Below are 21739 nucleotides of genomic sequence, written 5' to 3'. Positions count from 1 at the left end.
TTATATTTTCAGTAATCTTTCTTTTAATACAAATCCAGCCACGGCGATGTCTCATGACTTCCTTATCTTTTAAAAAATAGCCACGGATAAGTACCCCATGCGAAGTGGAGGTGTTTATAATGACTTAGAGGCATTATAAATCATTGGAACCACATGTTTTAGGGTAGCATATCGGATGGTGGGAACTGATAAGGTTTTTTTGCCTTATGGATTTTCTTGAAGTTTCTGGTTGGCCATGATTGGAAGTACAGCAGAATGCTGCATTAGATAAGAATAAGACAAGGAAAAATGTATCATGCTATCAAATGGCTCTTCTATATGAAGAGGCAGTATATAAAGTAGATATTACTTTATATTAGTGTACATACTAGTGTGCTATAGAAAAATCTTTTGAAATAAAACTCCAGACTAGCAGAATATTTAGAGAATATTTAGAGCAACTGGGAACAGAACAGACAGCAGGAAAGTGCAAGAAGACACTGCCAGTAAAAGAGGCATCCTCTTATAGTTAAGAAAGAGTTGATGTATAACATGAGATGGAGCAATCTATAGTTTATGTCATGAAAAAAAGAATATATGGGTAATCCTTGACTTACAACAGTTCAACTTACAAAAGCACTGAAAGAAGTGGCTTATGACCGTTTTTCACACTTACAACCTTTGCAGCATCATGTGGTCAAAATTCCGACACTAGGCAACTGGTTCATGCTTATGACCGTTGCTGTGTCCCAAGGTCATGTGATCACCTTTTGCAATCTTCTGACAAGCAAAGTCAATGGGAAAGCCACTTAACAACCAGGTCACTAACTTGCCAACTTCAGCGATTCACTTAACAATGGTGGCAAGGAAGGTTGTAAAATGGGACAAAACACACAACAAGTATCTCATTTAATGACAGAAATTTTGGTCCCCAATTGAGGTCGTAAGTCAAGGACCACGTGTACTTCTCTGTAGAAACTGTATAGAGCAAAATTGTATTTGAACATATTAGGAGTCTGGTAATTTCCATGTAATTTCCTTTTCCGATTTAATGGAATATATTGAAAGGCATAAACTTTCATAAGTTCCATCGCACATCACCTATCAAATATGTCTTTTTGATGTGATCAGTTATGACACAATATCACCCCAATCCTCCCTGTACAACTGAGCTAACAGCATACTTTCAACTTACCACTATTTGTTTAGCAACCATTCAAAGTTACATTGGCACTGAAAAACATGATTTAAACATGGTTCTTGCCCTTAGGACCACTGTAGTATCCCCACAGTCCCATGATTACAATTTGGTAACCAGCATGCATTTTTGATTGCTTCAGAATCCCAGGTAGAGGTGGTTATTCGTCAGGTTCTGACCACTTCTGGAGAACCAGTAACGGAAATGTTGAGTAGTTCAGAGAACCGGTAAATACCTGACTATTCTCTGTCTTCTGAGTCCCAGCTGATCGGGAGAAAATGGGGATTTAGTGGTAACCTTCCCCTGGAGTGGGGAGGGAATGGGGATTTTGTAATATCCTTCCCTTGCCACACCCACCAAGCAACACCCATCAAGCAGCGCAACGCCCACCAGGCAACACCCACCAAGCAATGCTCACAATGCCCTGGTAGTATTTTTTTTTGAATCCCATCATTATGCGATTGCCATTCGCAACTGTCCCAGCCAGCTTCTGACAAAAGAAGTCAATGTGGGGCATCAGATTCACTTAATGACTGCATAATTCACTTAGCAACTGCAGCGATTCACCTAACAACCACGGTCCCAAAATTGGGCACCAGTCAATAAGAACCTTGCTTAACGACAGAAATACTGGCCCCAACTGTAGTCATACATTGTGGATTACCTATACACAAGAAGGAAGAATCCATGCCACATCAGGTACAGGAAAGAATGTTTTTCTGTTCCCAGATAAAAGAACTGTGAGTTGCTTATGGCTTTCTGAATGTGTGTAATCTGAAAAGTGTTGGGTTCCCAGCTGGAGTATAGGAATGCAAGCATTTTACAACAGTAATACAGAGCACGGAACATCAAATTCCTGAATTCAGACTTTTCCTGGATTTACGTAAATTAACTGAAATAGACAAACAGGCTGGGTTTGCACATGTTAAGCTGCAAAAAAAACCTATCAAAATTTTCATATTGTGCAAGTAAAGTTGCTAAGCCTTTATTTGACATCGTAAATGAACTTTGTGAGCTCAACCTACATGTGGTTTAAATCTTTGATGGTCCTGCTTCTTCATAATTCTGGGATCATCTCCAGCTCCAGTACTTGGAACTTACTGTACTTACTTTCCATAGCTACTCACTACACCAGGAACTACGCAGGAAATTTAAATGCATTTAATTCTAACAAATAAATATTGCCTAGCTAAGTCAAATCTGTCAAATCTATACTGTTTCCCTGCCTATTTAACTTATATGCAGAGCACATCATGAGAAAGGCGGGGCAAGATGAATCAAAAGTTGGAATTAAGGGTTAGCCTCAAATATGCAGATGATACCACTCTAATGGCAGAAAGGGAAGAGGAACTAAAGAGTCTTTTAATGGGAGTTAAGGAGGAGAGTGCAAAAGTTGGCTTGAAACTCAACATTAAGAAAAATAAAATCATGGCATCCGGACCTCTCAATTCCTGGCAAAATGATGGGGAAGAAATGGAGGTAATGACAGATTTTATTTTCCTGGCTCCAAGGTCACCACAGATGGGGACTGGAGCCAAGAAATTTAAAGAAGCTTGCTCCTGGGGAGGAAAGTTATGGCAAATCTAGTCATCATACTAAAAAGCAGAGACATCACTCTGACAACCAAAGTGTGTATAGTCAAGGCTATGGTTTTCCCAGTTGCAATGTATGGCTGTGAAAGTTAGACCATAAGAAAGGCTGAGCGCCAAAGAATTGAGGCCTTTTGAACTATGGTGCTTGAGAAGATTCCTGCAAGTCCCTTGAACTACAAGGCCATCAAATGGGTCAGTCCTAGAGGAGATCAACCCTGACTGCTCTTTAGAAGGCCAGATCCTGAAGATGAAACTCAAATACTTTGGCCACCTAATGAGAAGGTGGAGAAGAGCCTAATGCTGGAAATGACTGAGGGCAAAAGAAGAACGGGACAGCAGAGAATGAGGTGGCTGGATGGAGTCACCGAAGCAGTAGGCGTGAGCTTAAATGGACTCCAGAGGATGGTAGAGGACAGGAAGGTCTGGAGGAATGTTGTCCATGGGGTCACGATGGGTTGGACACGACTTCACAACTAACAACAACAAAGTCAAATCAAATCATAAGTCCCTGATTTATGACCGCAACTGAGCCCAAAGTGTCCATTGCTAAACAAGGCAGTTGTTAACGGAGCTTTGCCCCAAATCATTGCAGTTATTAAATGAACCACGTGGTCCTTAAGAAAACCTGGCTTCCCCCATTGACTTTGCATGTCAGAAGCCAGAAGCCAGAAGGTTACAAATGACAATCACATGTCCCCAGGTCAGTACAGCTGTCATAATACATGCCAGTTGCCAAGTATCCAAATTTAGATCACGTGACAGTGAGGATGCTACAATGTTCATATAAGTGTGAAAAATGGTCATAAGGCACTTGTCAGTGTTGTAACTTCAGACAGTAAAGAAATGGTTGTAAGTTCAGGACTACCTTTATTATAAATAAGAATGCTGTGTGAATGGATGTCATGTATTTCCTTTAGTTTAACCTACCTGGAAGGATTGTTGTGAAGGTACAAAAGGGGAACACACTGTTTCCCTGCGCTCCTTGGAGGGATGCAGAAGCCATCAACTCAAATCCACTTACTATTAGTACAATTTACAGGTAATGCTCTATTTACAACCCCAAAATTTCTGTTACTAAGCAAAATATTTGTTAAGTGAATTTTGCCCCATTTTACAACCTTTCTTGCCACGGTTGTTAAGTAAATCTGGCTTCCCTGTTGATTTTGGCTTGCCAGAAGGTCCCCTTCGCATGACCACATCCCCTTAAAGTATGCAAACTTGTCTATGGAGATTCTCAGTCAACCAGGTCATGGTTAACAGGAACAGAATAACAGAGTTGAAAGGGACCTTGGAGGTCTTCTAGTCCAACCCTCTGCCTAGGCAGGAAACCCGACACCACTTCAGACAAATGGTTATCCAACATCTTCTTAAAAACTTCCAGTGTTGGAGCATTCACAACTTCTGGAGGCAAGCTGTTCCACTGATTAATTGTTCTAACTGTCAGGCAATTACTTCTCAGTTCTAGGTTGCTTCTCTCCTTGATTAGTTTCCACCCATTTGGTTGTCCCAAAGGTGCTTTTTTCAATCACTTTCTGAGATTTTCTTTGGAGACGTTTCGCTTCTTCTCCAAGAACTTGCTTTCTGTCAGCAGGGATGAGATGGCTTTCCCCAACCCTTCCATCCCAACCAGTTTTTTGGTTGTTGTTTTTTTTGTTTAAATCTTCGAGAAGTGTCCCTCAGAGGCGCTCCGCGGCCGCCCTCGGCGAACTGACGCCTGGATCCTCCTCGTGAGACCCTCTTTCCTCCTCCGAGGCCCAGCGCGACGCGTGGCCCCGAACGCCGACTGGCCGCAAGCCCGGGACATCGCTCCCCTTCCCCCCCCCCCCCCCACCATCACCACGCCACGAGCTCCTGCAGCCGGCGAGCGGGGAGGGGCCAGGCCTCCAGGCATCGGCTCGCCTGGTGCTTTGCATTGGCTGGGAGAGAAGGGCAGGGAGAGAGAAGGAGGGGGGGGGGTCCGCTCGCTTGCTCGCTCGCGCGCTCTTCCTCTTTAGACCCGCCTCCCTCTCTCCCCCCCGCCCCATTTTCCCAGCGCTGCCTCGTAGTCGGCCCCGGTGAGTCTGCAGCCGGCGTAGTCCGCCCGGTGGCCCGCCCTCCCTGCCCCCCTCCCTTGCCGCTGCCGAGCCGGAGGTGGAGACGCTGCTGCCGCCGCCGCCGCCGCCGCCGTGCTGCTGCTACTGCTACTGCCTAACCGGGCCAGGCGGGGGCGGTTGCATGAGGTTGATGCTGCTGTGCTGCACTTGGAGGGACGAGCCCATGGGAGAGGACGAAGGTGGGTCGGGAGATTCCCCCTGCGCCTTCCCACCTCCCTCCCTCCCTCAACCGCCGGCCTGCTTCCTCGGGGAGGGAGGGAGGAGGGGGAAGCGATCTCTTGGACGCTGCAATCCTCCGCAGGTGACCTTGAGTCCCGCCGGGAACTGAGCTGCCTTGACTCGCAAGACGCGCGCGAGCAGGCAGGCATTCGCACGTGAAACTACTAGCGAGCTCTCGATGCGTTTATCCCCTACCCCCCCCCCGCCTCCCCGCCTCCCCTGTGCCTTGCGGGTTGGAGGAGGAGGAGGAGGGGGGTTTAAATGGGGACTTGGCAGGCCCATGACGGGAGAGATGCCCTTGGCACGTCGAAAGGGGACCTTGACGCAATCCCCCCCTCCTTTTTTTTCGCCTACCGCCTCCCCGCACTCGACCCCCGGTTTCATTTGGACCCGGGCTCGCCGGCTCGAAACTAGTTGTTCCCGCAAAAACTAAAAAAAAAAAAAAAAATCAAATTAAAAAAAATGGTAGGGGTCCCTCTGCGAGCAGGTATAGAATAGCGTTTTCTTCTCCCGTTCAAGCCACGGAATTCCTACTTCGGATACTTTCAAAAGAAAAGAAAAAGGCAACGAAGGGGGACGGAGCTGGCAAAATACAAATCTATAGCCATTTCAAATCCCTCCTCATCCCGTAGGTGCTGTCCAGGGTGCTGCCTGATCTTAGTCTCCCGATGCCATTTCCCTGCCTACCAAGAACAAATGACCCCTAGTTAGCTAAGGGACAGGAGGGGGGAAAATTCTTGAACGAGATGAATTAAGGGCGCGATTCTTCTTTCACTGCATGTTTCCAGCAGGAAATTTCAGTGGTATTATAACTTTGGAAATAATTCTCCCCTTTTAGACCTTTTTCCGTCTTGCACTGTGTACTGTAACTTATACTGTAACGTAAGAGCTGGTTTGAAATGATATTGTTAATAAGATGCAGATCTACAGCAGGACTTGGGGTTCCCCCCCTCCCTTCAGCCCTTCTTCATTCTTCCCATCTTTTTGACCCCGTGCTAAAATAAAGGGCTTGGGGCAGGAATTAATGCCATTTGTAGAAAGAAAGTGAAACAATGAGAGGTAACTCTGTACATGCTTCGAGACCCTTTTCCTCTTGTGGTGGAGGATTGGATCCACTACCAAAACTGAATGGGAAGGTATTGTTTCCCATTTATGTGACTGGCAAAGACAAATAGAGATAGAGATCCCCTTGTTTCTTTGCAGCTGTCCTTCACCTTCTTATGCTAGAGGGTGAAGTGGGGGATGATGCTGTGGTTACAGAGATGGAAAATCAATCATTTTTCACCAGACATTGATCCAAAAGTCAGAGAAGCACCTTCTGCACAAGGTTGTGGCCGTGAAACCCTTTGGGACCAGCCAAATTGACTCTTCCCTCTGACAGGCAACTGCTCTCATTTCATCCCTAAAGAAACAAGGAATATCTATCTATCTATCTATCTATCCATCCATCCATCCATCCATCCATCCATCCATCCATCCATCCATCTATCTATCTATCAGCTATCAGCTATCTATCTCTACTTACCTACCTACCTACCTACCTACCTGTCAACGTTGACTCAGCCTTCCATCCTTCCGAGGTGGGTAAAATGAGAACCCAGATTGTTGGGGACAATAGGCTGACTCTGTAAACCACTTAGAGAGGGCTGCAAAAGCACTATGAAGCACTTCAAAAGTCTAAGTGCTATTGCTATCTATCTATCTATCTATCTATCTATCTATCTATCTATCTATCTATGTATATATGTCTGTCTGTCTGTCTGTCTATCTGTCTACCTATCTATATCAATCTATCCATCTAATATCTCATTTCACAGAATAAGCGATGCTGGGTGGCTTACAACAAGTTACAACAAATTCTCCTCTTTTCTGCACTTCTTAAAGGGAGGGGGAGGATAATCATGGCTCCGCTTTGGAGGAAAAAGACACTAAGAAGCTTGAAGCTGCAGGCTCAGCTCAAGGTTTTTGATGGATAAAACCTTTTGCATGTTCTCAGAGGCACTCTGCTCTGTATTAGATTTCCATTCTATATTCTGGCAAGGAATGTCTCAAAAGAATTGAACGTTTAGGGTCAACGCAAGAGCCCGGGAAGTTGAAAGAGAAAAAGGACCAACACTTGCACTTTTTAACTTTTAATAGCTAAGTCTGTGGCCAGAATCCAGAGTTATACCGCTCCGGCTGAGTTGCCTTTCTAGGCTGCAGAAAATTACCTCTATTACCTCTTTTTGTCTTCCCCAGGAAGTGACCTGCCAATATGCGCCAGTTGCAGCCACAGCATCTACGACGGTCAGTACTTGCAAGCCCTGAACGCCGATTGGCATGCCAGCTGTTTCAGGTAGGGGAGGTCTTTGTGATGGCTGCGGCCTGCCGGGTGTAGAACAGGGCTGTCAAACTGGTGGCCCGCAGGTCAGATGAATCACACGCAGGCCACACCCACCCCAGCTCTGCAAAGGCAAAAAAAAGTTGTGATGCATCGCGATACGTCCTTTGATGCAATCGAGTTTGACAGCCATGGTCTAGGGGGAAAGTTTTTCTGCAGAGGTTTATCTCCTTGCCTATGAGTCCAAAGGAAGGAGGGCATGTAGAGATCCATACTAATGTCAGAATTGCCCATCTGGATCATTCTGTGACATCTAGAATGTGGTTGTGTTAAGTGAGAAAAAGCACCCAGATTGATGGACTGCATGACTCCTGGTTAGCTTTTTGAGTAACAGCAGTTCTTCTTTATTTGTCAGCTCTAAGATTGAGCAGACAGGTAACAGCTGGGCCAGAGCCATCCAGGGAGGCAACTGATCAAAGATCAATCTGATGATTTCCCAGTAATCAAACAATCTAACTACTATTATCACACCAGTGAACCAAATTGACTGGTTCCACTCAACATGCTAAACCACAAGCAAGCAAGAAGCAGGCAAGCAATTATCCTGGTGTGGTCTCTATAAATTGGCTTAATATCTATTACAGCCATTGCAAATCAATGATCACCATCATTTCTTGTAGCAGCTTCTAGGTCTTACCATGGTGGGAACAGTTGATCAGCACTCTTGATCCGAACTGTGTTCAGGATTGCTCAGTTACCTAGTATTACAGTCCCAGCAATGTTTAATCCAACCCTGGATTAAATATTAGCCTTGATATATTTTAGCAGAAAAAGTGCAATTCTGCTTTCCCCACCCCCCCTGGGAAATAAGGGAAAGTATATTCATGACATCCTAGGTATCAGCCAATCAATGCTTTGCTCAAGCTGAACCTCATTTCAGACAAGCACAGCTGCTGCTCCAGGCCTTGTGCCTGGGAGAGAGATGCTTTTGTCATGTTAAACACTACATTTTAAAGCCTGCACGTTAAAGACTGTCCAGTTACGTTCTATGTTCAAAACCTAACAAAATGTTCTAGTACTTTGGCCTTTGCTAGTATATCCTGGATGTTCCTTTGTCAGATGCGACTTATGCAAAAGACACCTCAAGTTATGGCATAATATTTAACTTAAAGCTAGGTAGAAGAGATGCCATGGACTAGGAATAACAAGCAGATAGTATTTGGGTTTGTGTTATGCAACTTTGCCAGCCATGCTGGCAGGCTTTTGCATTGCTCACCGCAGTAACAGACATCCCATAGTGCCAGATTTTGGAAGGGTGCCAATAAATTTGAATTAGAAAGTACCCTTGCTTTGAAAATCTCCTTAGTCTTACAAGAAACTAACTTCCACGCACCATTGCTCCATCTGGAGGTTAGAGGGCTTCCCGCTTTTGTAAACGACTGGTGACATCTGCCTATGAGATGTTGTGCAAAGTGTTGTGCAAATATTTCTGGATCAGAATATAAGCCCAGAATAAATACCTTCGTATAACCTTGCCTTGTGTTGGATTCATGTTGTGCGAATGAAGAACAGAGAATTAAGTAGCGCTGTAAAATCCGGCTGGCCACTAGATGACAGTAAAGGCAGTCTTTTTTTTTTATTTGTTTGCTGCCTTCCAGTGATTGTCTTCTTGTCTGCATCCTTGCTCTGATAGCCCTAAGTGGAATCTCCCTTTTGACCTTGGGACATAGAAATGAAAGTTTAAAGCAGTCGAGGGAAAAAATTGGGGGTATTTTTTCAAGTTTCCTTCCTTTTTCCTCCTAAGGGCAAAGGATTTTCCCCTCTGAGCCTTTTCCCCTCTGAGCCTTTTCCCCTCTGAGCCATCCCCTGCTGGCTTCAGCCCTGATTTATCACTGTGGGATTTATTTTGAGAGCCTGGGATGCCAGCCAAGATGGCTGCTTCCTATTGCATTGAAGAAGTTGCTCTTTTCATTCATCATCCACCACTGGATCATCAGGTAGATTACTTTCCCGCAAGTAGAAGCAGCAGCAGGCTCAATCTGCTCTTTTGTGAATACAAAATATGGGTTTTTCCCCCCCCTCTGGTTGAGTATATTGTTCAAACCCAGCCTAGTTGTTCACAGTCAATAACTTGTGTGAATGCCCCTTCCAGAAAATTGACCAGGTTAAATGTGTTGTGTGAATGCATAACTGAGTCACACAACAGAATCCCTTTTAGGTAAAGGTAAAGGTTCCCCTCGCACAAATGTGCTAGTGGTTCCTGACTCTAGGGGGCAGTGCTCATCTCTGTTTCAAAGCCAAAGTGCCAGCGCTGTCCGAAGATGTCTCCATGGTCATGTGGCTGGCATGACTCAATGCCGAAGGCACACGGAACACTGTTACCTTCCCACCAAAGATGGTTCCTATTTGTCTATTTGCATTTTAACATGCTTTCAAACTGCTAGGCTGGCAGAAGCTGGGACAAGTAATGGGAGCTCACTCCATTACATGGCGCTAGGGATTCAAACCGTTGAACTGCCAACCTTTCTGATTGACAAGCTCAGCATCTTAGCCACTGAGCCACCGCATCCCTAGAATCCCCTTTACTCAGAAGTATATCTTAGGTTTCAATGGAATTGACGTGCAGATATCCTCTCTTTAAACCATGAACTGAAATGTCTGTAGATTAATTGGAGGAACTGGTTAATTTTAAAGCAGGAGCTATGTTTTAAGACATGAACCAGGCACACTTTTCTGCCTGTGGCATGTAAAATGATTTAAGGAAAAAAATATTCTCCATCGCAACGAAGGGATAGTCCCTTTTACATTCTGAACCCTTATATTACGTCTCCCTTTAACAAACCTTTAAAAATGGGCATGAGATTTTGGATAATATCAAACAAACAAGAGAGGTTCCCCCCCCCCAAAGGATGATGTGTGAAGTTCATTAGAATCCATAGACTCCAAATGCAAGTAAAGTGTACCACAGGTAATGGTGGTGGAGAGAAGAAGCACCAATGAAGAAGGAGAGGCTCCTTCCCATCTTCTGCTGTCCTGTGTAAAATAAGTGTGCTGATAGTACTATCAGTAGTATCAAATTTGGAATAGATGGTACTCCTGGCTTGAGAGTAAACGTAAAACTTAAGGTGTAGGATGTAAAAGTATAATATATAAAATGCAAAATGTATAAGCAGTATATGATATTGATGTGTGAGAGGATATTATTATAATTTAAATAAGGATATAATTTAGGATAGTGATCTAGAGTTAGAATTTTTGTAAATAGGATTGTTACGAAAGATGTTGATTCCGATATGGAAAAGTTGTTGTAGGTGTAAATTTGTTTTGTGTTTTGAATGTTGGAAAATTTAATAAATATTATTTTAAAATAATAATAATAATTGTGCTGGCTGCTGTATGTAATTGGCAAACTCCAAGCTTTGGAAAGGAGCCTTCATGCTTTAGGAACCCAATATTTGAGAGAGCACCTCTCCAGGAAAGACTAACCTCAAGCCTAAAATCTACCGGGGGGGTGGGGTGTCCACGGTTGAGAGAGGTACATTGAGATGCAGGACATGGCCTTGATTGCTCTGGCTACCTTTGCAGGCCACACCAGGGCTGCCTTTCTCAACTTTTCAGCAGGAAAGAAACCTCTGATTTTTGACTCTTGCATTCAGAATGTAACATCTAGAGTTTAATGTCGCCTTTTGTCCCTTCAGTGGCTTCATTCACACGATATCTTGACCTGCTTACTCAAGCCACTCATTTAGAAGGTGCATGTAGTCCAGGGAATCATAAAATTTTATAGCTTGGGTTACTATAGCATATTAGCCCATCATAGTAAAAACTAAGCAGGGCATTAGATCTTGAACAGATCCAGTTAGCTAAGCATGTTCTCTGAACATAACGTAGCGATATCATTGGCATGGTTACCTACTGTGTGTTGTAAATGAAGTTCTGATTTATTTTAGACTTCTGCCTTGCCTTTTATGTGGATTGTAACCTGCCATAAGATCTGGGCTATAAATATTTTTAAAAAGTAGCTGTGTTTCCTTGTTAGGTGGTGTGGTGTGGTGTGGTGTGTGTAGATGTAGACCCGTACTCTTCTACTGTTCCTTGATTCTTGCTCTCTGTTCTTGGTTTTGCATCCCCCACCCAATCTCTCCTTCCTCTTTCACATGGCTGGGGCTGAGCAACTACTAATAGCAATAGCAGCAGCTGGTTAACACAAAGAGTTGGCTCGCCTGCTACGCATTAGCTGGAGAACCTCCTGTGTCCTCTGGCTTGCCATTCTTTGCTTGTTCAGCAGTAAGCTGAGTCCCAGAGTCCCAAGCTAATCTGCTGGAGGCCTGTCTCCTTTCTGTCATCTGGCCGGAAATAAAACAACCACTCTCTCACACCCACACTCAGGAGAACGCAGCTCAAGGGAGGATGCGGGGGGGGAGGGGGAGGTGGAGAAGCTGAGCGAGTGCTGTGTGGATGGATAACATTATGTGTCAACGTGTTTCTGGCGATATTCCCATATCCCAGACTGCTGGTTTGGTGTTTGAAAAGACACCGAGGAAGCCAAAATGGTAGGGTTGTTGTTGATTGATAGACAAGAATCCTGGGCCGGTTTGGGCAGCGTTCCGTGGAGTTCGCATGCATTCAGCTGTGCATCTGTCAGTGAGGTCCCAATAGCCGGACTCGGACTACTCACTTGCATCGGAAGGTTAGCGCTCAGAGGAAAAGTTGTGCAGAGGAGGCGTGTACGCAAAGGAAGTTCTGTCCCACGGTGTGATTACAAGACAGCTTCCTCCCTGCTAGTAGTTAGATACCAGAACGGACCTGAGTCAGAGCAGTGGGTGCCGATCAAGGGGACAGTGCCACTATTTGTCACTCTTCTGCCTCTTTGGAGCGGGTGGGCAATTGGGAGATCCCAAAGGGTGCTGCAGAATCTTGAGCCCCTGTGGAGGCAAGGACCAACATGCCCCAGGTCGCCCTTTAAGTGCCATCAGTGGACAGGTGACAAGAAAGAAACTCTACCAGCCATGCTGACCACTGTGCTGAAACGAAATCGCCTACGGATAGCGAGAGCCAAGTAAGTTGCATTTGGCATTTGTACTTTCTGATAAATCTCTTGAGTGGCTGAGTTGCATGAGCCAAAAAGTTTTAGCAGGTTTGAGATGAATAAACTAGTTTCAGCAAGGGTTTTTTTAAAATTAAAGTAGAGCAAAGCATGTCAGCAAAGAGTTGGGATTTTCAATAGCTTTCAGTTCTGTTCCGATCATTTCTTATGACGCTCCCAGTGCTCTGTTATTATGTCTGGCAGATCAAAGGGGTTTTACAGTTGATGATGAAGTTTCCAGCCTGCAGCTGAAGGACAGCAAAAGTTCACATCCGTGTGCAAGAGAAGGCCATATTTTATTACCCCCACAATGAAGGGAGGGCTAGATCTCTGGCGTCAATGCTGCTTTGTGTTATTTGCTTTGTTATGCTGCGCATAACGTTTTGCTCAAGAAGCTCATTAATCAGTTCTATCAGTTCTCTGCCCCCGAGGATCTTACAAATTATGTTTGACAGTGAGCAGAATGGGAGGGAGGAAAAGATGAAAGGGTGGCCACAGCAAATGACTGCAGTGCCCTGCACTTAATTTTAACTTCGGATACAGGCAAACTTCAGATATAAAAGAGCGAAGGACTTCATAGGAACTTTATAGAAGTTCTTTATAGGAACCATGATTTTATTTGAAACACAAGCCAGAGGACACTTGCAAGCACAACCTTTTCGGGTTTGTGATAATCTGTTCACCATATCTCTCACGAAATACATCACTTGCTTGTGATGCAGCCATGGTTTCTGGCATCACATACATGTTTCTAAAGAGGGAAGAAGTTAGTATTAAAAAAAAATGGTGCATAAAGATCCATTGGGGAGCCATGTGTTTCCACAAGCAGTGACACAAAGTTGTTGCCTAGCAGGCAGGATCCATTTAGAACCTCTTGGTTGGATCCTTTTAACCTTATGGTGAAGGCATCAGTTGGAGACCATGAGTTCTAGTCCTGCCTAAGGCATGAAAGCCAGCTGGGTGATTTTTGATTGGTCACCTTCTGTCAACCCAGTCTGCCTCACAGGAATATTGTGGGGAAAATAGGAGGAGGAAGGAGTATTAGCCTCAATGGTGTAGTGGTTAGAATGGAGGCTACTTCTGCTGGCTGCCGGTTGTCTGCAATTTGGCAGATCGAATCTCAGCAGGCTCAGGCTTGACTCAGCCTTCCATCCTTCTGAGTATGGTAAAATGAGGACCCAGATTGTTGGGGTCAATAGACTGATTTTGTAAACCACTTAGAAGGCTGTAAAAGCACTGTTGAGCGGTATATAAGTCTAAGTGCTATTGCTATTAGTATGTTCATGACCTTGAGTTATTACAGGATACAAAAAATCTAAATACTGCTTTCATTCTAGTTAAGGCTGCAGTAATTATAGCACTTCCGAAAAGTTAAAACCTGGCTGTGTCGGCAGGCCTGGGGTTGATGAGTTCCCTTCCCCTCTCGACCTGTGTGTCTGTTGGCTATTTTAATCGCTTGTATTGTACTTTGTGTTCCCTTTCCCCCTTGAGTTGTTCGCCGCCCTGAGTCCCGTTGGGAATATAAATAAAGCAAATCTCAATCACTAACAATAGCACTTAAGACTTATATACTGCTTCAGAGTGCTTTTATAGCCCTCTCTAAGTGGCTTACAGAGTCAGCATATTTACCCCAAGAATCTGGGTTCTCATTTTACCCACCCCAGAAGGATGGAGGGCTGAGTCAACCTTGAGCTGGCATATTATTCTTGCTCTGACCTTGGGTTTTCTTTCCCAGGAGGGGGTAGGGGGGCTGCCACCCAGAGAAGCAGGGGGCATGAGTGTGGGAGAGGGCAGAGCCAGCAGCTGGACTCCAGGGATAGTTGTGTGATGGTATTCATTGCTGAAAAGCAATGTCTTGTTTTTCTTCCCTGTTCTTTCGATTTGGGAATCAGGATTATTCTGTAGAACTGCCGTTATGGCCATGATAATTAGGAGAGCAAAGGCAACTTCAAAAATTACATTTTATTTTTTAATAGGAGGAGTTGAAGAGGGGCTGTTGTCTGAGTTGCACTTGTGGGCTTTTCTAGGGCTGTTGGTTAGAAAGAGTTTCTTGGTTTCAAGAGACAAACCTTCAATTAGCACAACTTCCCACAGACATTTGGGGGTCCTTCATTAGAAACAGAATCCTGGGCAAAAGCATTGAATGAAACAGGTAGGATGTAGTTCTGTTGTTGTTTCCTTGAGGTCTTGCAATTTCCTTCTGTGCTCATGCGAACTAGTCAGGATTGTGTAGCAGTAGTTGCGTCTGGGCTTGGTTGTGGCTCTTAGGAAACAAATATGGGCTAACTGTGTCAGTAATCTATCCCATGGCTGTGTTCATGCAGCGCACACAACCAGGTCTTTCAACAACTCAATTTTCAGAGGTTCTCACGATAAGAGACACAAACAATAAAAAACATAAACAGACAAAGGGGGCTTATGCAGTGTGCTAAGGTCCTCCTTGTAGTAATAACTAAAATATAGAATAAAGCTGTAATATATACAGTAAATAGGCAACATTCTCCCTGAGAACTCTTGAGACCATTCCAAACTTTTCCCACCATTGAATGTCAATGGGAAAACATCAATGGGGGAAAAATAAACCCCATTGAAGCTCTTCTAAACCCTGCCCCCAACCTGTCAGAACTAATCCCTCCATAGCCCCCATCATCCTGCCAGAACTGATGAAGCTTCTGGGAGGAAAAGCGAAACTTCTTCTTCCTCAAGGAAAAGAAGAAGAAGACCCCCCCCCCCGTCCAGTTGCCTTTTGAAAAAGCACTCTTGATACCGTAAACCTCTTTGGGTGGTATACAAATGCACGCTCCTAGTCTTTATTTGATGGCTTAAGAGTGTTGTGGAAACACATCCAACATACAGGATAGATTCTTCTCTGTTAGGGAATTCTCTCTCTTCAAATCCTCCCCTTTCCAGGTCTTTAATTGCTCCACCAGAGACTGTACTGTCCTTGCCGACAAAGAGTGGAAGCTAGCGGCTGTGCAAGGGTTAAACTAGCAAGCTTCTGGATTGGTTAGCCGTCTTCTCTCTCTAGAGTTTGGGAAGTTCTGCAAGGGTGATGTAATGGGGTGGCCCCTGAGTGATGTCATTGCTACTTGGCATTCCCCGCCTGGTTCCAGAATGGTGGGTGGGCAGGAAGAAAGGAGGAGGGTGAGTCACAGATGAAAGCAGGCTGCGGATGAGCATCTTTGCAAAGCTTTAGGCTGTGCTAAAATGTTTGATAATTTAGGGGGAGGTCTTCTACACGCCAGTCTTGGTTTTTGTTTTTCTTCCTAGGGCTGACGCAGAGTTGGAGGGGGGACATTTTGCTGCTGCTCAAGAAAGCCTCATAAAGGAAATAGCATTAAGGTTGTGAGAGGCTTACTTACATCTGGAAGTGCACACTTGCCAGGATAGATTTCGTGCACACTGCCTTTTAGTCTGCAATGCATGTTCCTGCACGTTATCATCCTGTCTAACCCAGATTTCCAGGCTACTGTGATGGCTATGCTGTAATCACTCCATGGACAGTTACTTTATTTTTTTGTAAAGAGTTTTTTTTATCTTTTTAGTCTCATACACACATTTACAAGTATACATTCTCATAATTGTTATTCTTATCACATTTTAACACTTTTAAACATTCATTATGCCATATAAAAAATTAAAATATATGTTGCTTTGCTTGCCATCCCATTCAGCTATTTTGTTTTTGCTGCCACCCTACTTTCCTTTTCTTTCCTTTTCTCACTCCCTCCCTTCTCTACTTTCTTTTTTCCTCCTCTCCTTTCCCTTTCCTTCTTCCCCTTCCTCTCCCCTACTCCTCTCTACCTCTTCTCCTTCATACCCTCTCTCCTCCTCTTCCTATCCCTCCCAATCTTCCTCTCCTTTCCTCTTTCTTCTTTCCCTCTCCTTCCCTCTCTTCTCCTCTCTTCTTCCTCTCTTCCTTTCCTCTTTTATTGTTGTGGTTGCCTATTTTCCTCTTCCATCTGGTATAATTTCCAGATGATATTTCCAGGCTACTGTAATGGCTATGATGTAATCACTCCATGGACAGTTACTTAAATCCTAAAAGTTTTGAGTATTTATCCAAGCCAGGATGCAAGCTGATCCATAGAAATCCTAGAGCGGGAGTCTCCAACCTTGGCAACTTTAAGACTTGTGGACTTCAACTCCCAGCAAAGCTGGCTGAGGAACTCTGGGAAATGAAGTCGACAAAGTTGCCAAGGTTGGAGACCCCTGTCTCAGAGTGCTTCCCTTGTATGAAACATCCTAGGAGCCTTCTTAATGGAGTTGTGATCACAGGGAGCAACAATGACATATACCGCCTAAGCTTCATATTCTTTTACCCTCGTCAATCAGTTCCATTTCTTGCCAGTCTACTCATCCTTTCATTATCTCATCTCTCTCCCTCTCTCTCCCCCCCCCGTCTCTCTCACCCAGCATCTTCATTTATATTTATGCTACACTGTAAATGAAATGCCACAAAGCAACACTATAAACTCATTTTGGATTGTAAGAAAAGACTGGAATGATTGAGCTAATAATGTCTGAATTGAATAACAAAATTTTAGGTCTATATTCCTTACAGGGTCAGAATATATGTTTTGCAGAATGCTTCTGAGACCGGCTTAACTGGGAAAATACACAGTGGCCCCTGAGCAAGAGATATTCTAGGCCCAGGATGGCAAACCTATGGCACGCAGGCCACAGGTGGCACGCAGAGCCATTTGTCAGGGCACGCACTGGCCAGCTGAGTTCAGCCTCTTTTAAAGCCATTTTTCACCCTCCCCAGGCTCTAGAGGCTTTATAGGAGCCTGGGGAGGGTGAAAAGAGCCCCCGCCCACCCGGAGGCCCCCCGGAGGCTTCAGGAGCATCCCTGAAGCCTCCAGAGCGCAAAAAAACCCCGGCCCTATGGGCAAACAGGAAGTTCGGGAATGGACTTCTGGTTTGCTCGGAAGGTCAGCATAAGCCCTCCTGGGGCTTCAGGGACTTTCAGGAGGCTTCCCCAAAGCTCTGGAGAATTAAAAACCACCCTACGAGCAAACCGGAAGTCACTTCCGGTTTGCTTGTAGGGTCGTTTTTGCCCTTTGGAGGCTTCAGGGAAGCATCCTGAACCTGAAGGTCCCTGAAGCCTCTGGAGGGCCTCTGGGGAGGGGGAGAGTCTTTTCTCCCCCCCCCAGGCTCCTATAAAGCCTCTGGAGCCCAGGGAGAGCAAAAAAAGCATGGAAAAATGGGGGGAGTGCCTCTCATGCGCTCATGCGCACTGTGTGTGTGTGTTGCACATTGCATTATGGGTGCAGCATGCCCGCGTATGACCCCCCCCCGCGCGCTTCCCCCCATGGCACGCGAGCCAAAAAAGGTTCGCCATCGTTGTTCTAGGCAAATCACAACTCCCTGGGTGGCTGCTTGATGACCCTTTCCCAGGTTCTGCATTTGGGTTCAAGTTAAAACCACAGTCAATCAGAATAGAGCTGGAAGGAAGGGCTTCTAGTCCAACCCCTTGCTCAAGCAGGAGACCCTGTACTACGTATTTCAGACAGGTGCCTGTCTACCCTCTTCTTAAAAACCTCCAGTGATGGAGTGCCCACAATTTCTTTTTTGAAAAATAAATTTGTATTCTTTTTAAACAAAACAACACATACAAAACAAAGCAATAGAGGAAAAGAAGAACAACTTTCCTCCATTTCATCAAGCATGTCGTTTGGTTACAAGTTTCTGTGCATCAATTCTTAAACTTAGGATTAACATCACTGGTTTACATTAAACATAGCTGAATGTTTCCCTGTCATTGAGCATTATACGTTCAGATTACCATTTGTAACAATCCTTATTTCCTTGAATTCATAATTATCTATCAAATAACAATGAGTCTTTAAACTATTATAGTATCACCTATCTCTAAAGAGTAAAACGATTTCTGAAGGCAACTTCTGTTCCCCTGGTTAATTGTCCTCACTGTTAGGAAGTTTCTCCTTAATTCCAGGTTGCTTCTCTCCTTGATTAGTTTCCATCCAATGTTTCTTGTCTTGTGGTGCTTTGGAAAATAAGTTGAACCCCCCTCTCCCACCTCCACTTCTTTGTGGCAGCCTCTCAAACACTGGAATACTGCTATCATGTCACCCCTGGTCCTTCTTTTCTCTAGGCCGGCCCTATCCAATTCCTCCAGCTGTTCGTTGCCGCAAGTGTAGTGGCATAAGGTAATCCTTGTCCCTTGAGACTGTCATTGCAGTTGGCTACCTGGTGTGCACAGGAAGGAAGGGGAGGAGCAATTTGTTAGAAGCTATGCAAGTCTGTGGCAGCAGAGAGAATGGAGCAGGCTTTCAACTCAATGCAGAGCAGCATGCAAGCAATTTTTCCAGGATTTTATTTTAATCGGCCGGCCAGCAAATGTGGGAAGCAGACTGAGAGAAGGTGGATTCTGGCTGGTCCAGGAGATGTGCCTAGAAATGGAAAAACAAAGCAATAGAGGGAGTTTGCAAACCCAGCCAGCTGCTCCCTCAGATGAGGCTAATTTGAAGGATTCCCTTCTTCCTCTAGAGATTTCTAGGAAACTTTCATTTTAAACCTTGGGATTTGCCAACCGTGGGTTGGAGGCACCTAGTGTTTGTCTGGCACATTTTTGTTTTCATTGAATCTTGAATTTAAGCTTATAAATGGACTTCCTTCCTGTGTTGAGAAGGTGATGGTCTAAGATTTCACAACGATGCATGCATTTATTGAAAACCGGAGCTTGCTTTTCAGGATTTTTTTTGTTTTCAGTTGTTAATATTTTTAATAAGATCGTTGCAAGTGGCATTTTTGCAGAAGAGTTATGATTTAAACCATTAGGGCCCCCAGCTTGCTGGGGAACTCTGGGACTTGAAGTCCACATATAGTCTATTATAGCTGCTGAGGTTGAGAAACACTGCAAAGAAGTAGAAAAGCAAGGCATTATGCCTCAATATTGCCAAACAAAGCATGAAGGCGAACATTTGTTTCAAAAGAAATGCATTTGCACCGAAGATCTTTGGAAACAGCAGGGCATCATCTCTCTTCATGTGGCACAGGGCTGCCACATTCAGGGCAGCAGCACCAGAAACATGTTTTGTGAAACATCTAAAGCAGCAGTCCTCAATACCCAGCCCATGACCAGTACCAGGCTGTGGCCCGTTTGTATGCATTGATGCATGTGTTCAGATATTTAAGGGCTGTGGAAGCGGCCGTGTTGTGGCCCGCCAGCGGCCAGCAGAGCTGGCAGCAGAGTCGTACAGTGAGGAGGTTGCAGAGGAGCATGGGCCAGCCACCCGGAGACTGGGGAAGGCTCGGACGAGGGTTCTGCGTCAAAGTCAGAGATGGGGTCGAGGCCATCTGGCAGTGATCAGATGCCTACAGAGCTAGATAGCAGTGAGGCAGAGGAACAGCTAGAGCCTGTTCCTAATGTGCATTTGCGCAGAGCTGCCAAAAGAAAAGAACAACTCCGAAATCAGGGTAGACTTGGGAGTAAAGTCACAGGTGGATGGTGAATGGCCCCTCCCATAGGGAATAAAAGAGAAGTGAAAGGGGAGTTGGCTTTTGCAGAAAACAATTCGTTCGTTCGGTCATTAGATTCGTTTCAGGAGTGTGAAGATCTGTCCGTGAATCTCAGAGACTCTGTGCCTAGTCTTTCCTTACACAGCACCTCCTTTGGAAAATATTTACATGGCAGCGTTCCAAGATAGATAAGTTCTGTAGTCATAAATATTCCTTTGGAAGACTGTTTGCCAGGCCTTTGCTGAATGTGAATGAGAGGAATTGACATTCATTTAATAAAAGGCATTTTGTCAGGACCAGGACTCTGCCTTGTGCTTTTGGGGAAAGCCTAGGTCAGAACAGGCAGGTGAGTGTGCTCACACAGCTCCATTTGTGCACGGAATCATCCCCCCTCCCACCAGGCCACAAAGCTGGAAAGGTTGGAAACCCCTGATCTAAAGGAAGATCCTTTTCAGAGAACAGGTCTAACTTTTGAATCTGCCTGGGGGTGTGTGTGCTACTTGAGCATATTATATAAAAAGCATGAAATGAATGCACTAACGTCCTAAATTCAAAAATTAAATCCAATGGCAATCAGTGCAAGAAAATAGAAATGATTATTCCAGTGAAAGCATTAAACTTAGTTTTAAAATTGAGAGGGTAAAGTCGAAAACATTTGATCAAAAAATCAAGAGGGGTCTTGGGAAAGGAGGGAGGGGGAATAGGTGTAAAAAAAAGCCAGAAAGATGGCCATAACTGTGCAACTGAACACACGCACAAATGCGTACAAAGGGGCAGAGCTTTCATTGCAGCTCACAGTCAACACCTTGACTTTTTCGACTGCTCTCCTGCGGATGCCTCTGAGGAAGTTAATAACACCGGAAATTACAAAGGTAATCCTAATTGAGCCCGGAATTGTGATTATAAGTCATTCTAGGTCCTTAAGTGGGTCATCACATGACCATGATTGATTTTATGACTTTTTTTGCAGTGGTGGCAAAGCAAACATTGTGGTCATTAAGCCAATACACTGCACTCATTAAGTAAACCCTGCAACCAACATTCTTTGCTGGAAACTGGAAGCAAATGTCAGCTTCTGGTGAAAACATCGTAAATCATGGTCACATGACTGTGGGACAATACAAACAGCTGTAAATCCAGGCCAGCTGCTGAGCACCCAAAATGCAAGCATGTGACTGTAGAAGAGCTTGGTCCTGAGAACTTTGAATCCAAGTCACGTCCCTTTTTTGGAGTACATTATAACTTTGAACGGAAGTGACTAGTCCTAAGTCAAGGATTTCCAGTAAAATAAGAATTAAACATGAAATTGAAACCTTTGGCAATTAAATACCCATTTAATTAGAATAGGATAACAGAGTTGGAAGGGACCTTGGAGGCCTTCTAATCCAACCCACTGCTTAGGCAGGAAACCCTACACCACTTCAGAGAAATGGTTATTCAATCTCTTCTTGAAAATTTCCAGTGTTGGAGCATTTACAACTTCTGGAGGCAATTTGTTCCACTGATTAATTGTTCTAACTTGTCAGGAAATTTCTCCCTACTTATAAGTTGCTTCTCTCCTTGATTAGTTTCCACCCATTGCTTCTTGTTCTGCCCTCAGGTGCTTTGGAGAATAGTTTGGTTCCCCCTTCTTTGTGGCTTCCCCTGAGATATTGGAACACTGCTATCATGTCACCCCTAGTCCTTCTTTTCATAAGATTAGACATACCCATTTCCTGCAGCCGTTCTTCACGTTTTACTCTCCCTAATCATCTTTGTTGCTCTTCT

General features: G+C 44.6%; 1 protein-coding gene across 1 annotated transcript in view; it reads left to right on the top strand.

Moving 5' to 3' along the window:
• Positions 1 to 12217: 12217 nt before the first annotated feature.
• LIMK1 (LIM domain kinase 1) overlaps positions 12218 to 21739 on the top strand; it is a 47501-nt gene continuing 37979 nt past the window's right edge. The window contains exon 1 of the mRNA XM_032217101.1: positions 12218 to 12460. Within this exon, the coding sequence (XP_032072992.1) occupies positions 12411 to 12460 (50 nt within the window). The 5' untranslated portion in view covers positions 12218 to 12410. The remainder of the gene's footprint in view (positions 12461 to 21739) is intronic.

This window comes from Thamnophis elegans, chromosome 4 (genome assembly GCF_009769535.1).
Source record: "Thamnophis elegans isolate rThaEle1 chromosome 4, rThaEle1.pri, whole genome shotgun sequence".
NCBI lineage: Eukaryota > Metazoa > Chordata > Lepidosauria > Squamata > Colubridae > Thamnophis > Thamnophis elegans.
The sequence above is the reverse complement of the archived record's forward strand: the minus strand, read 5'-3'. Positions and strand labels throughout refer to the sequence as shown.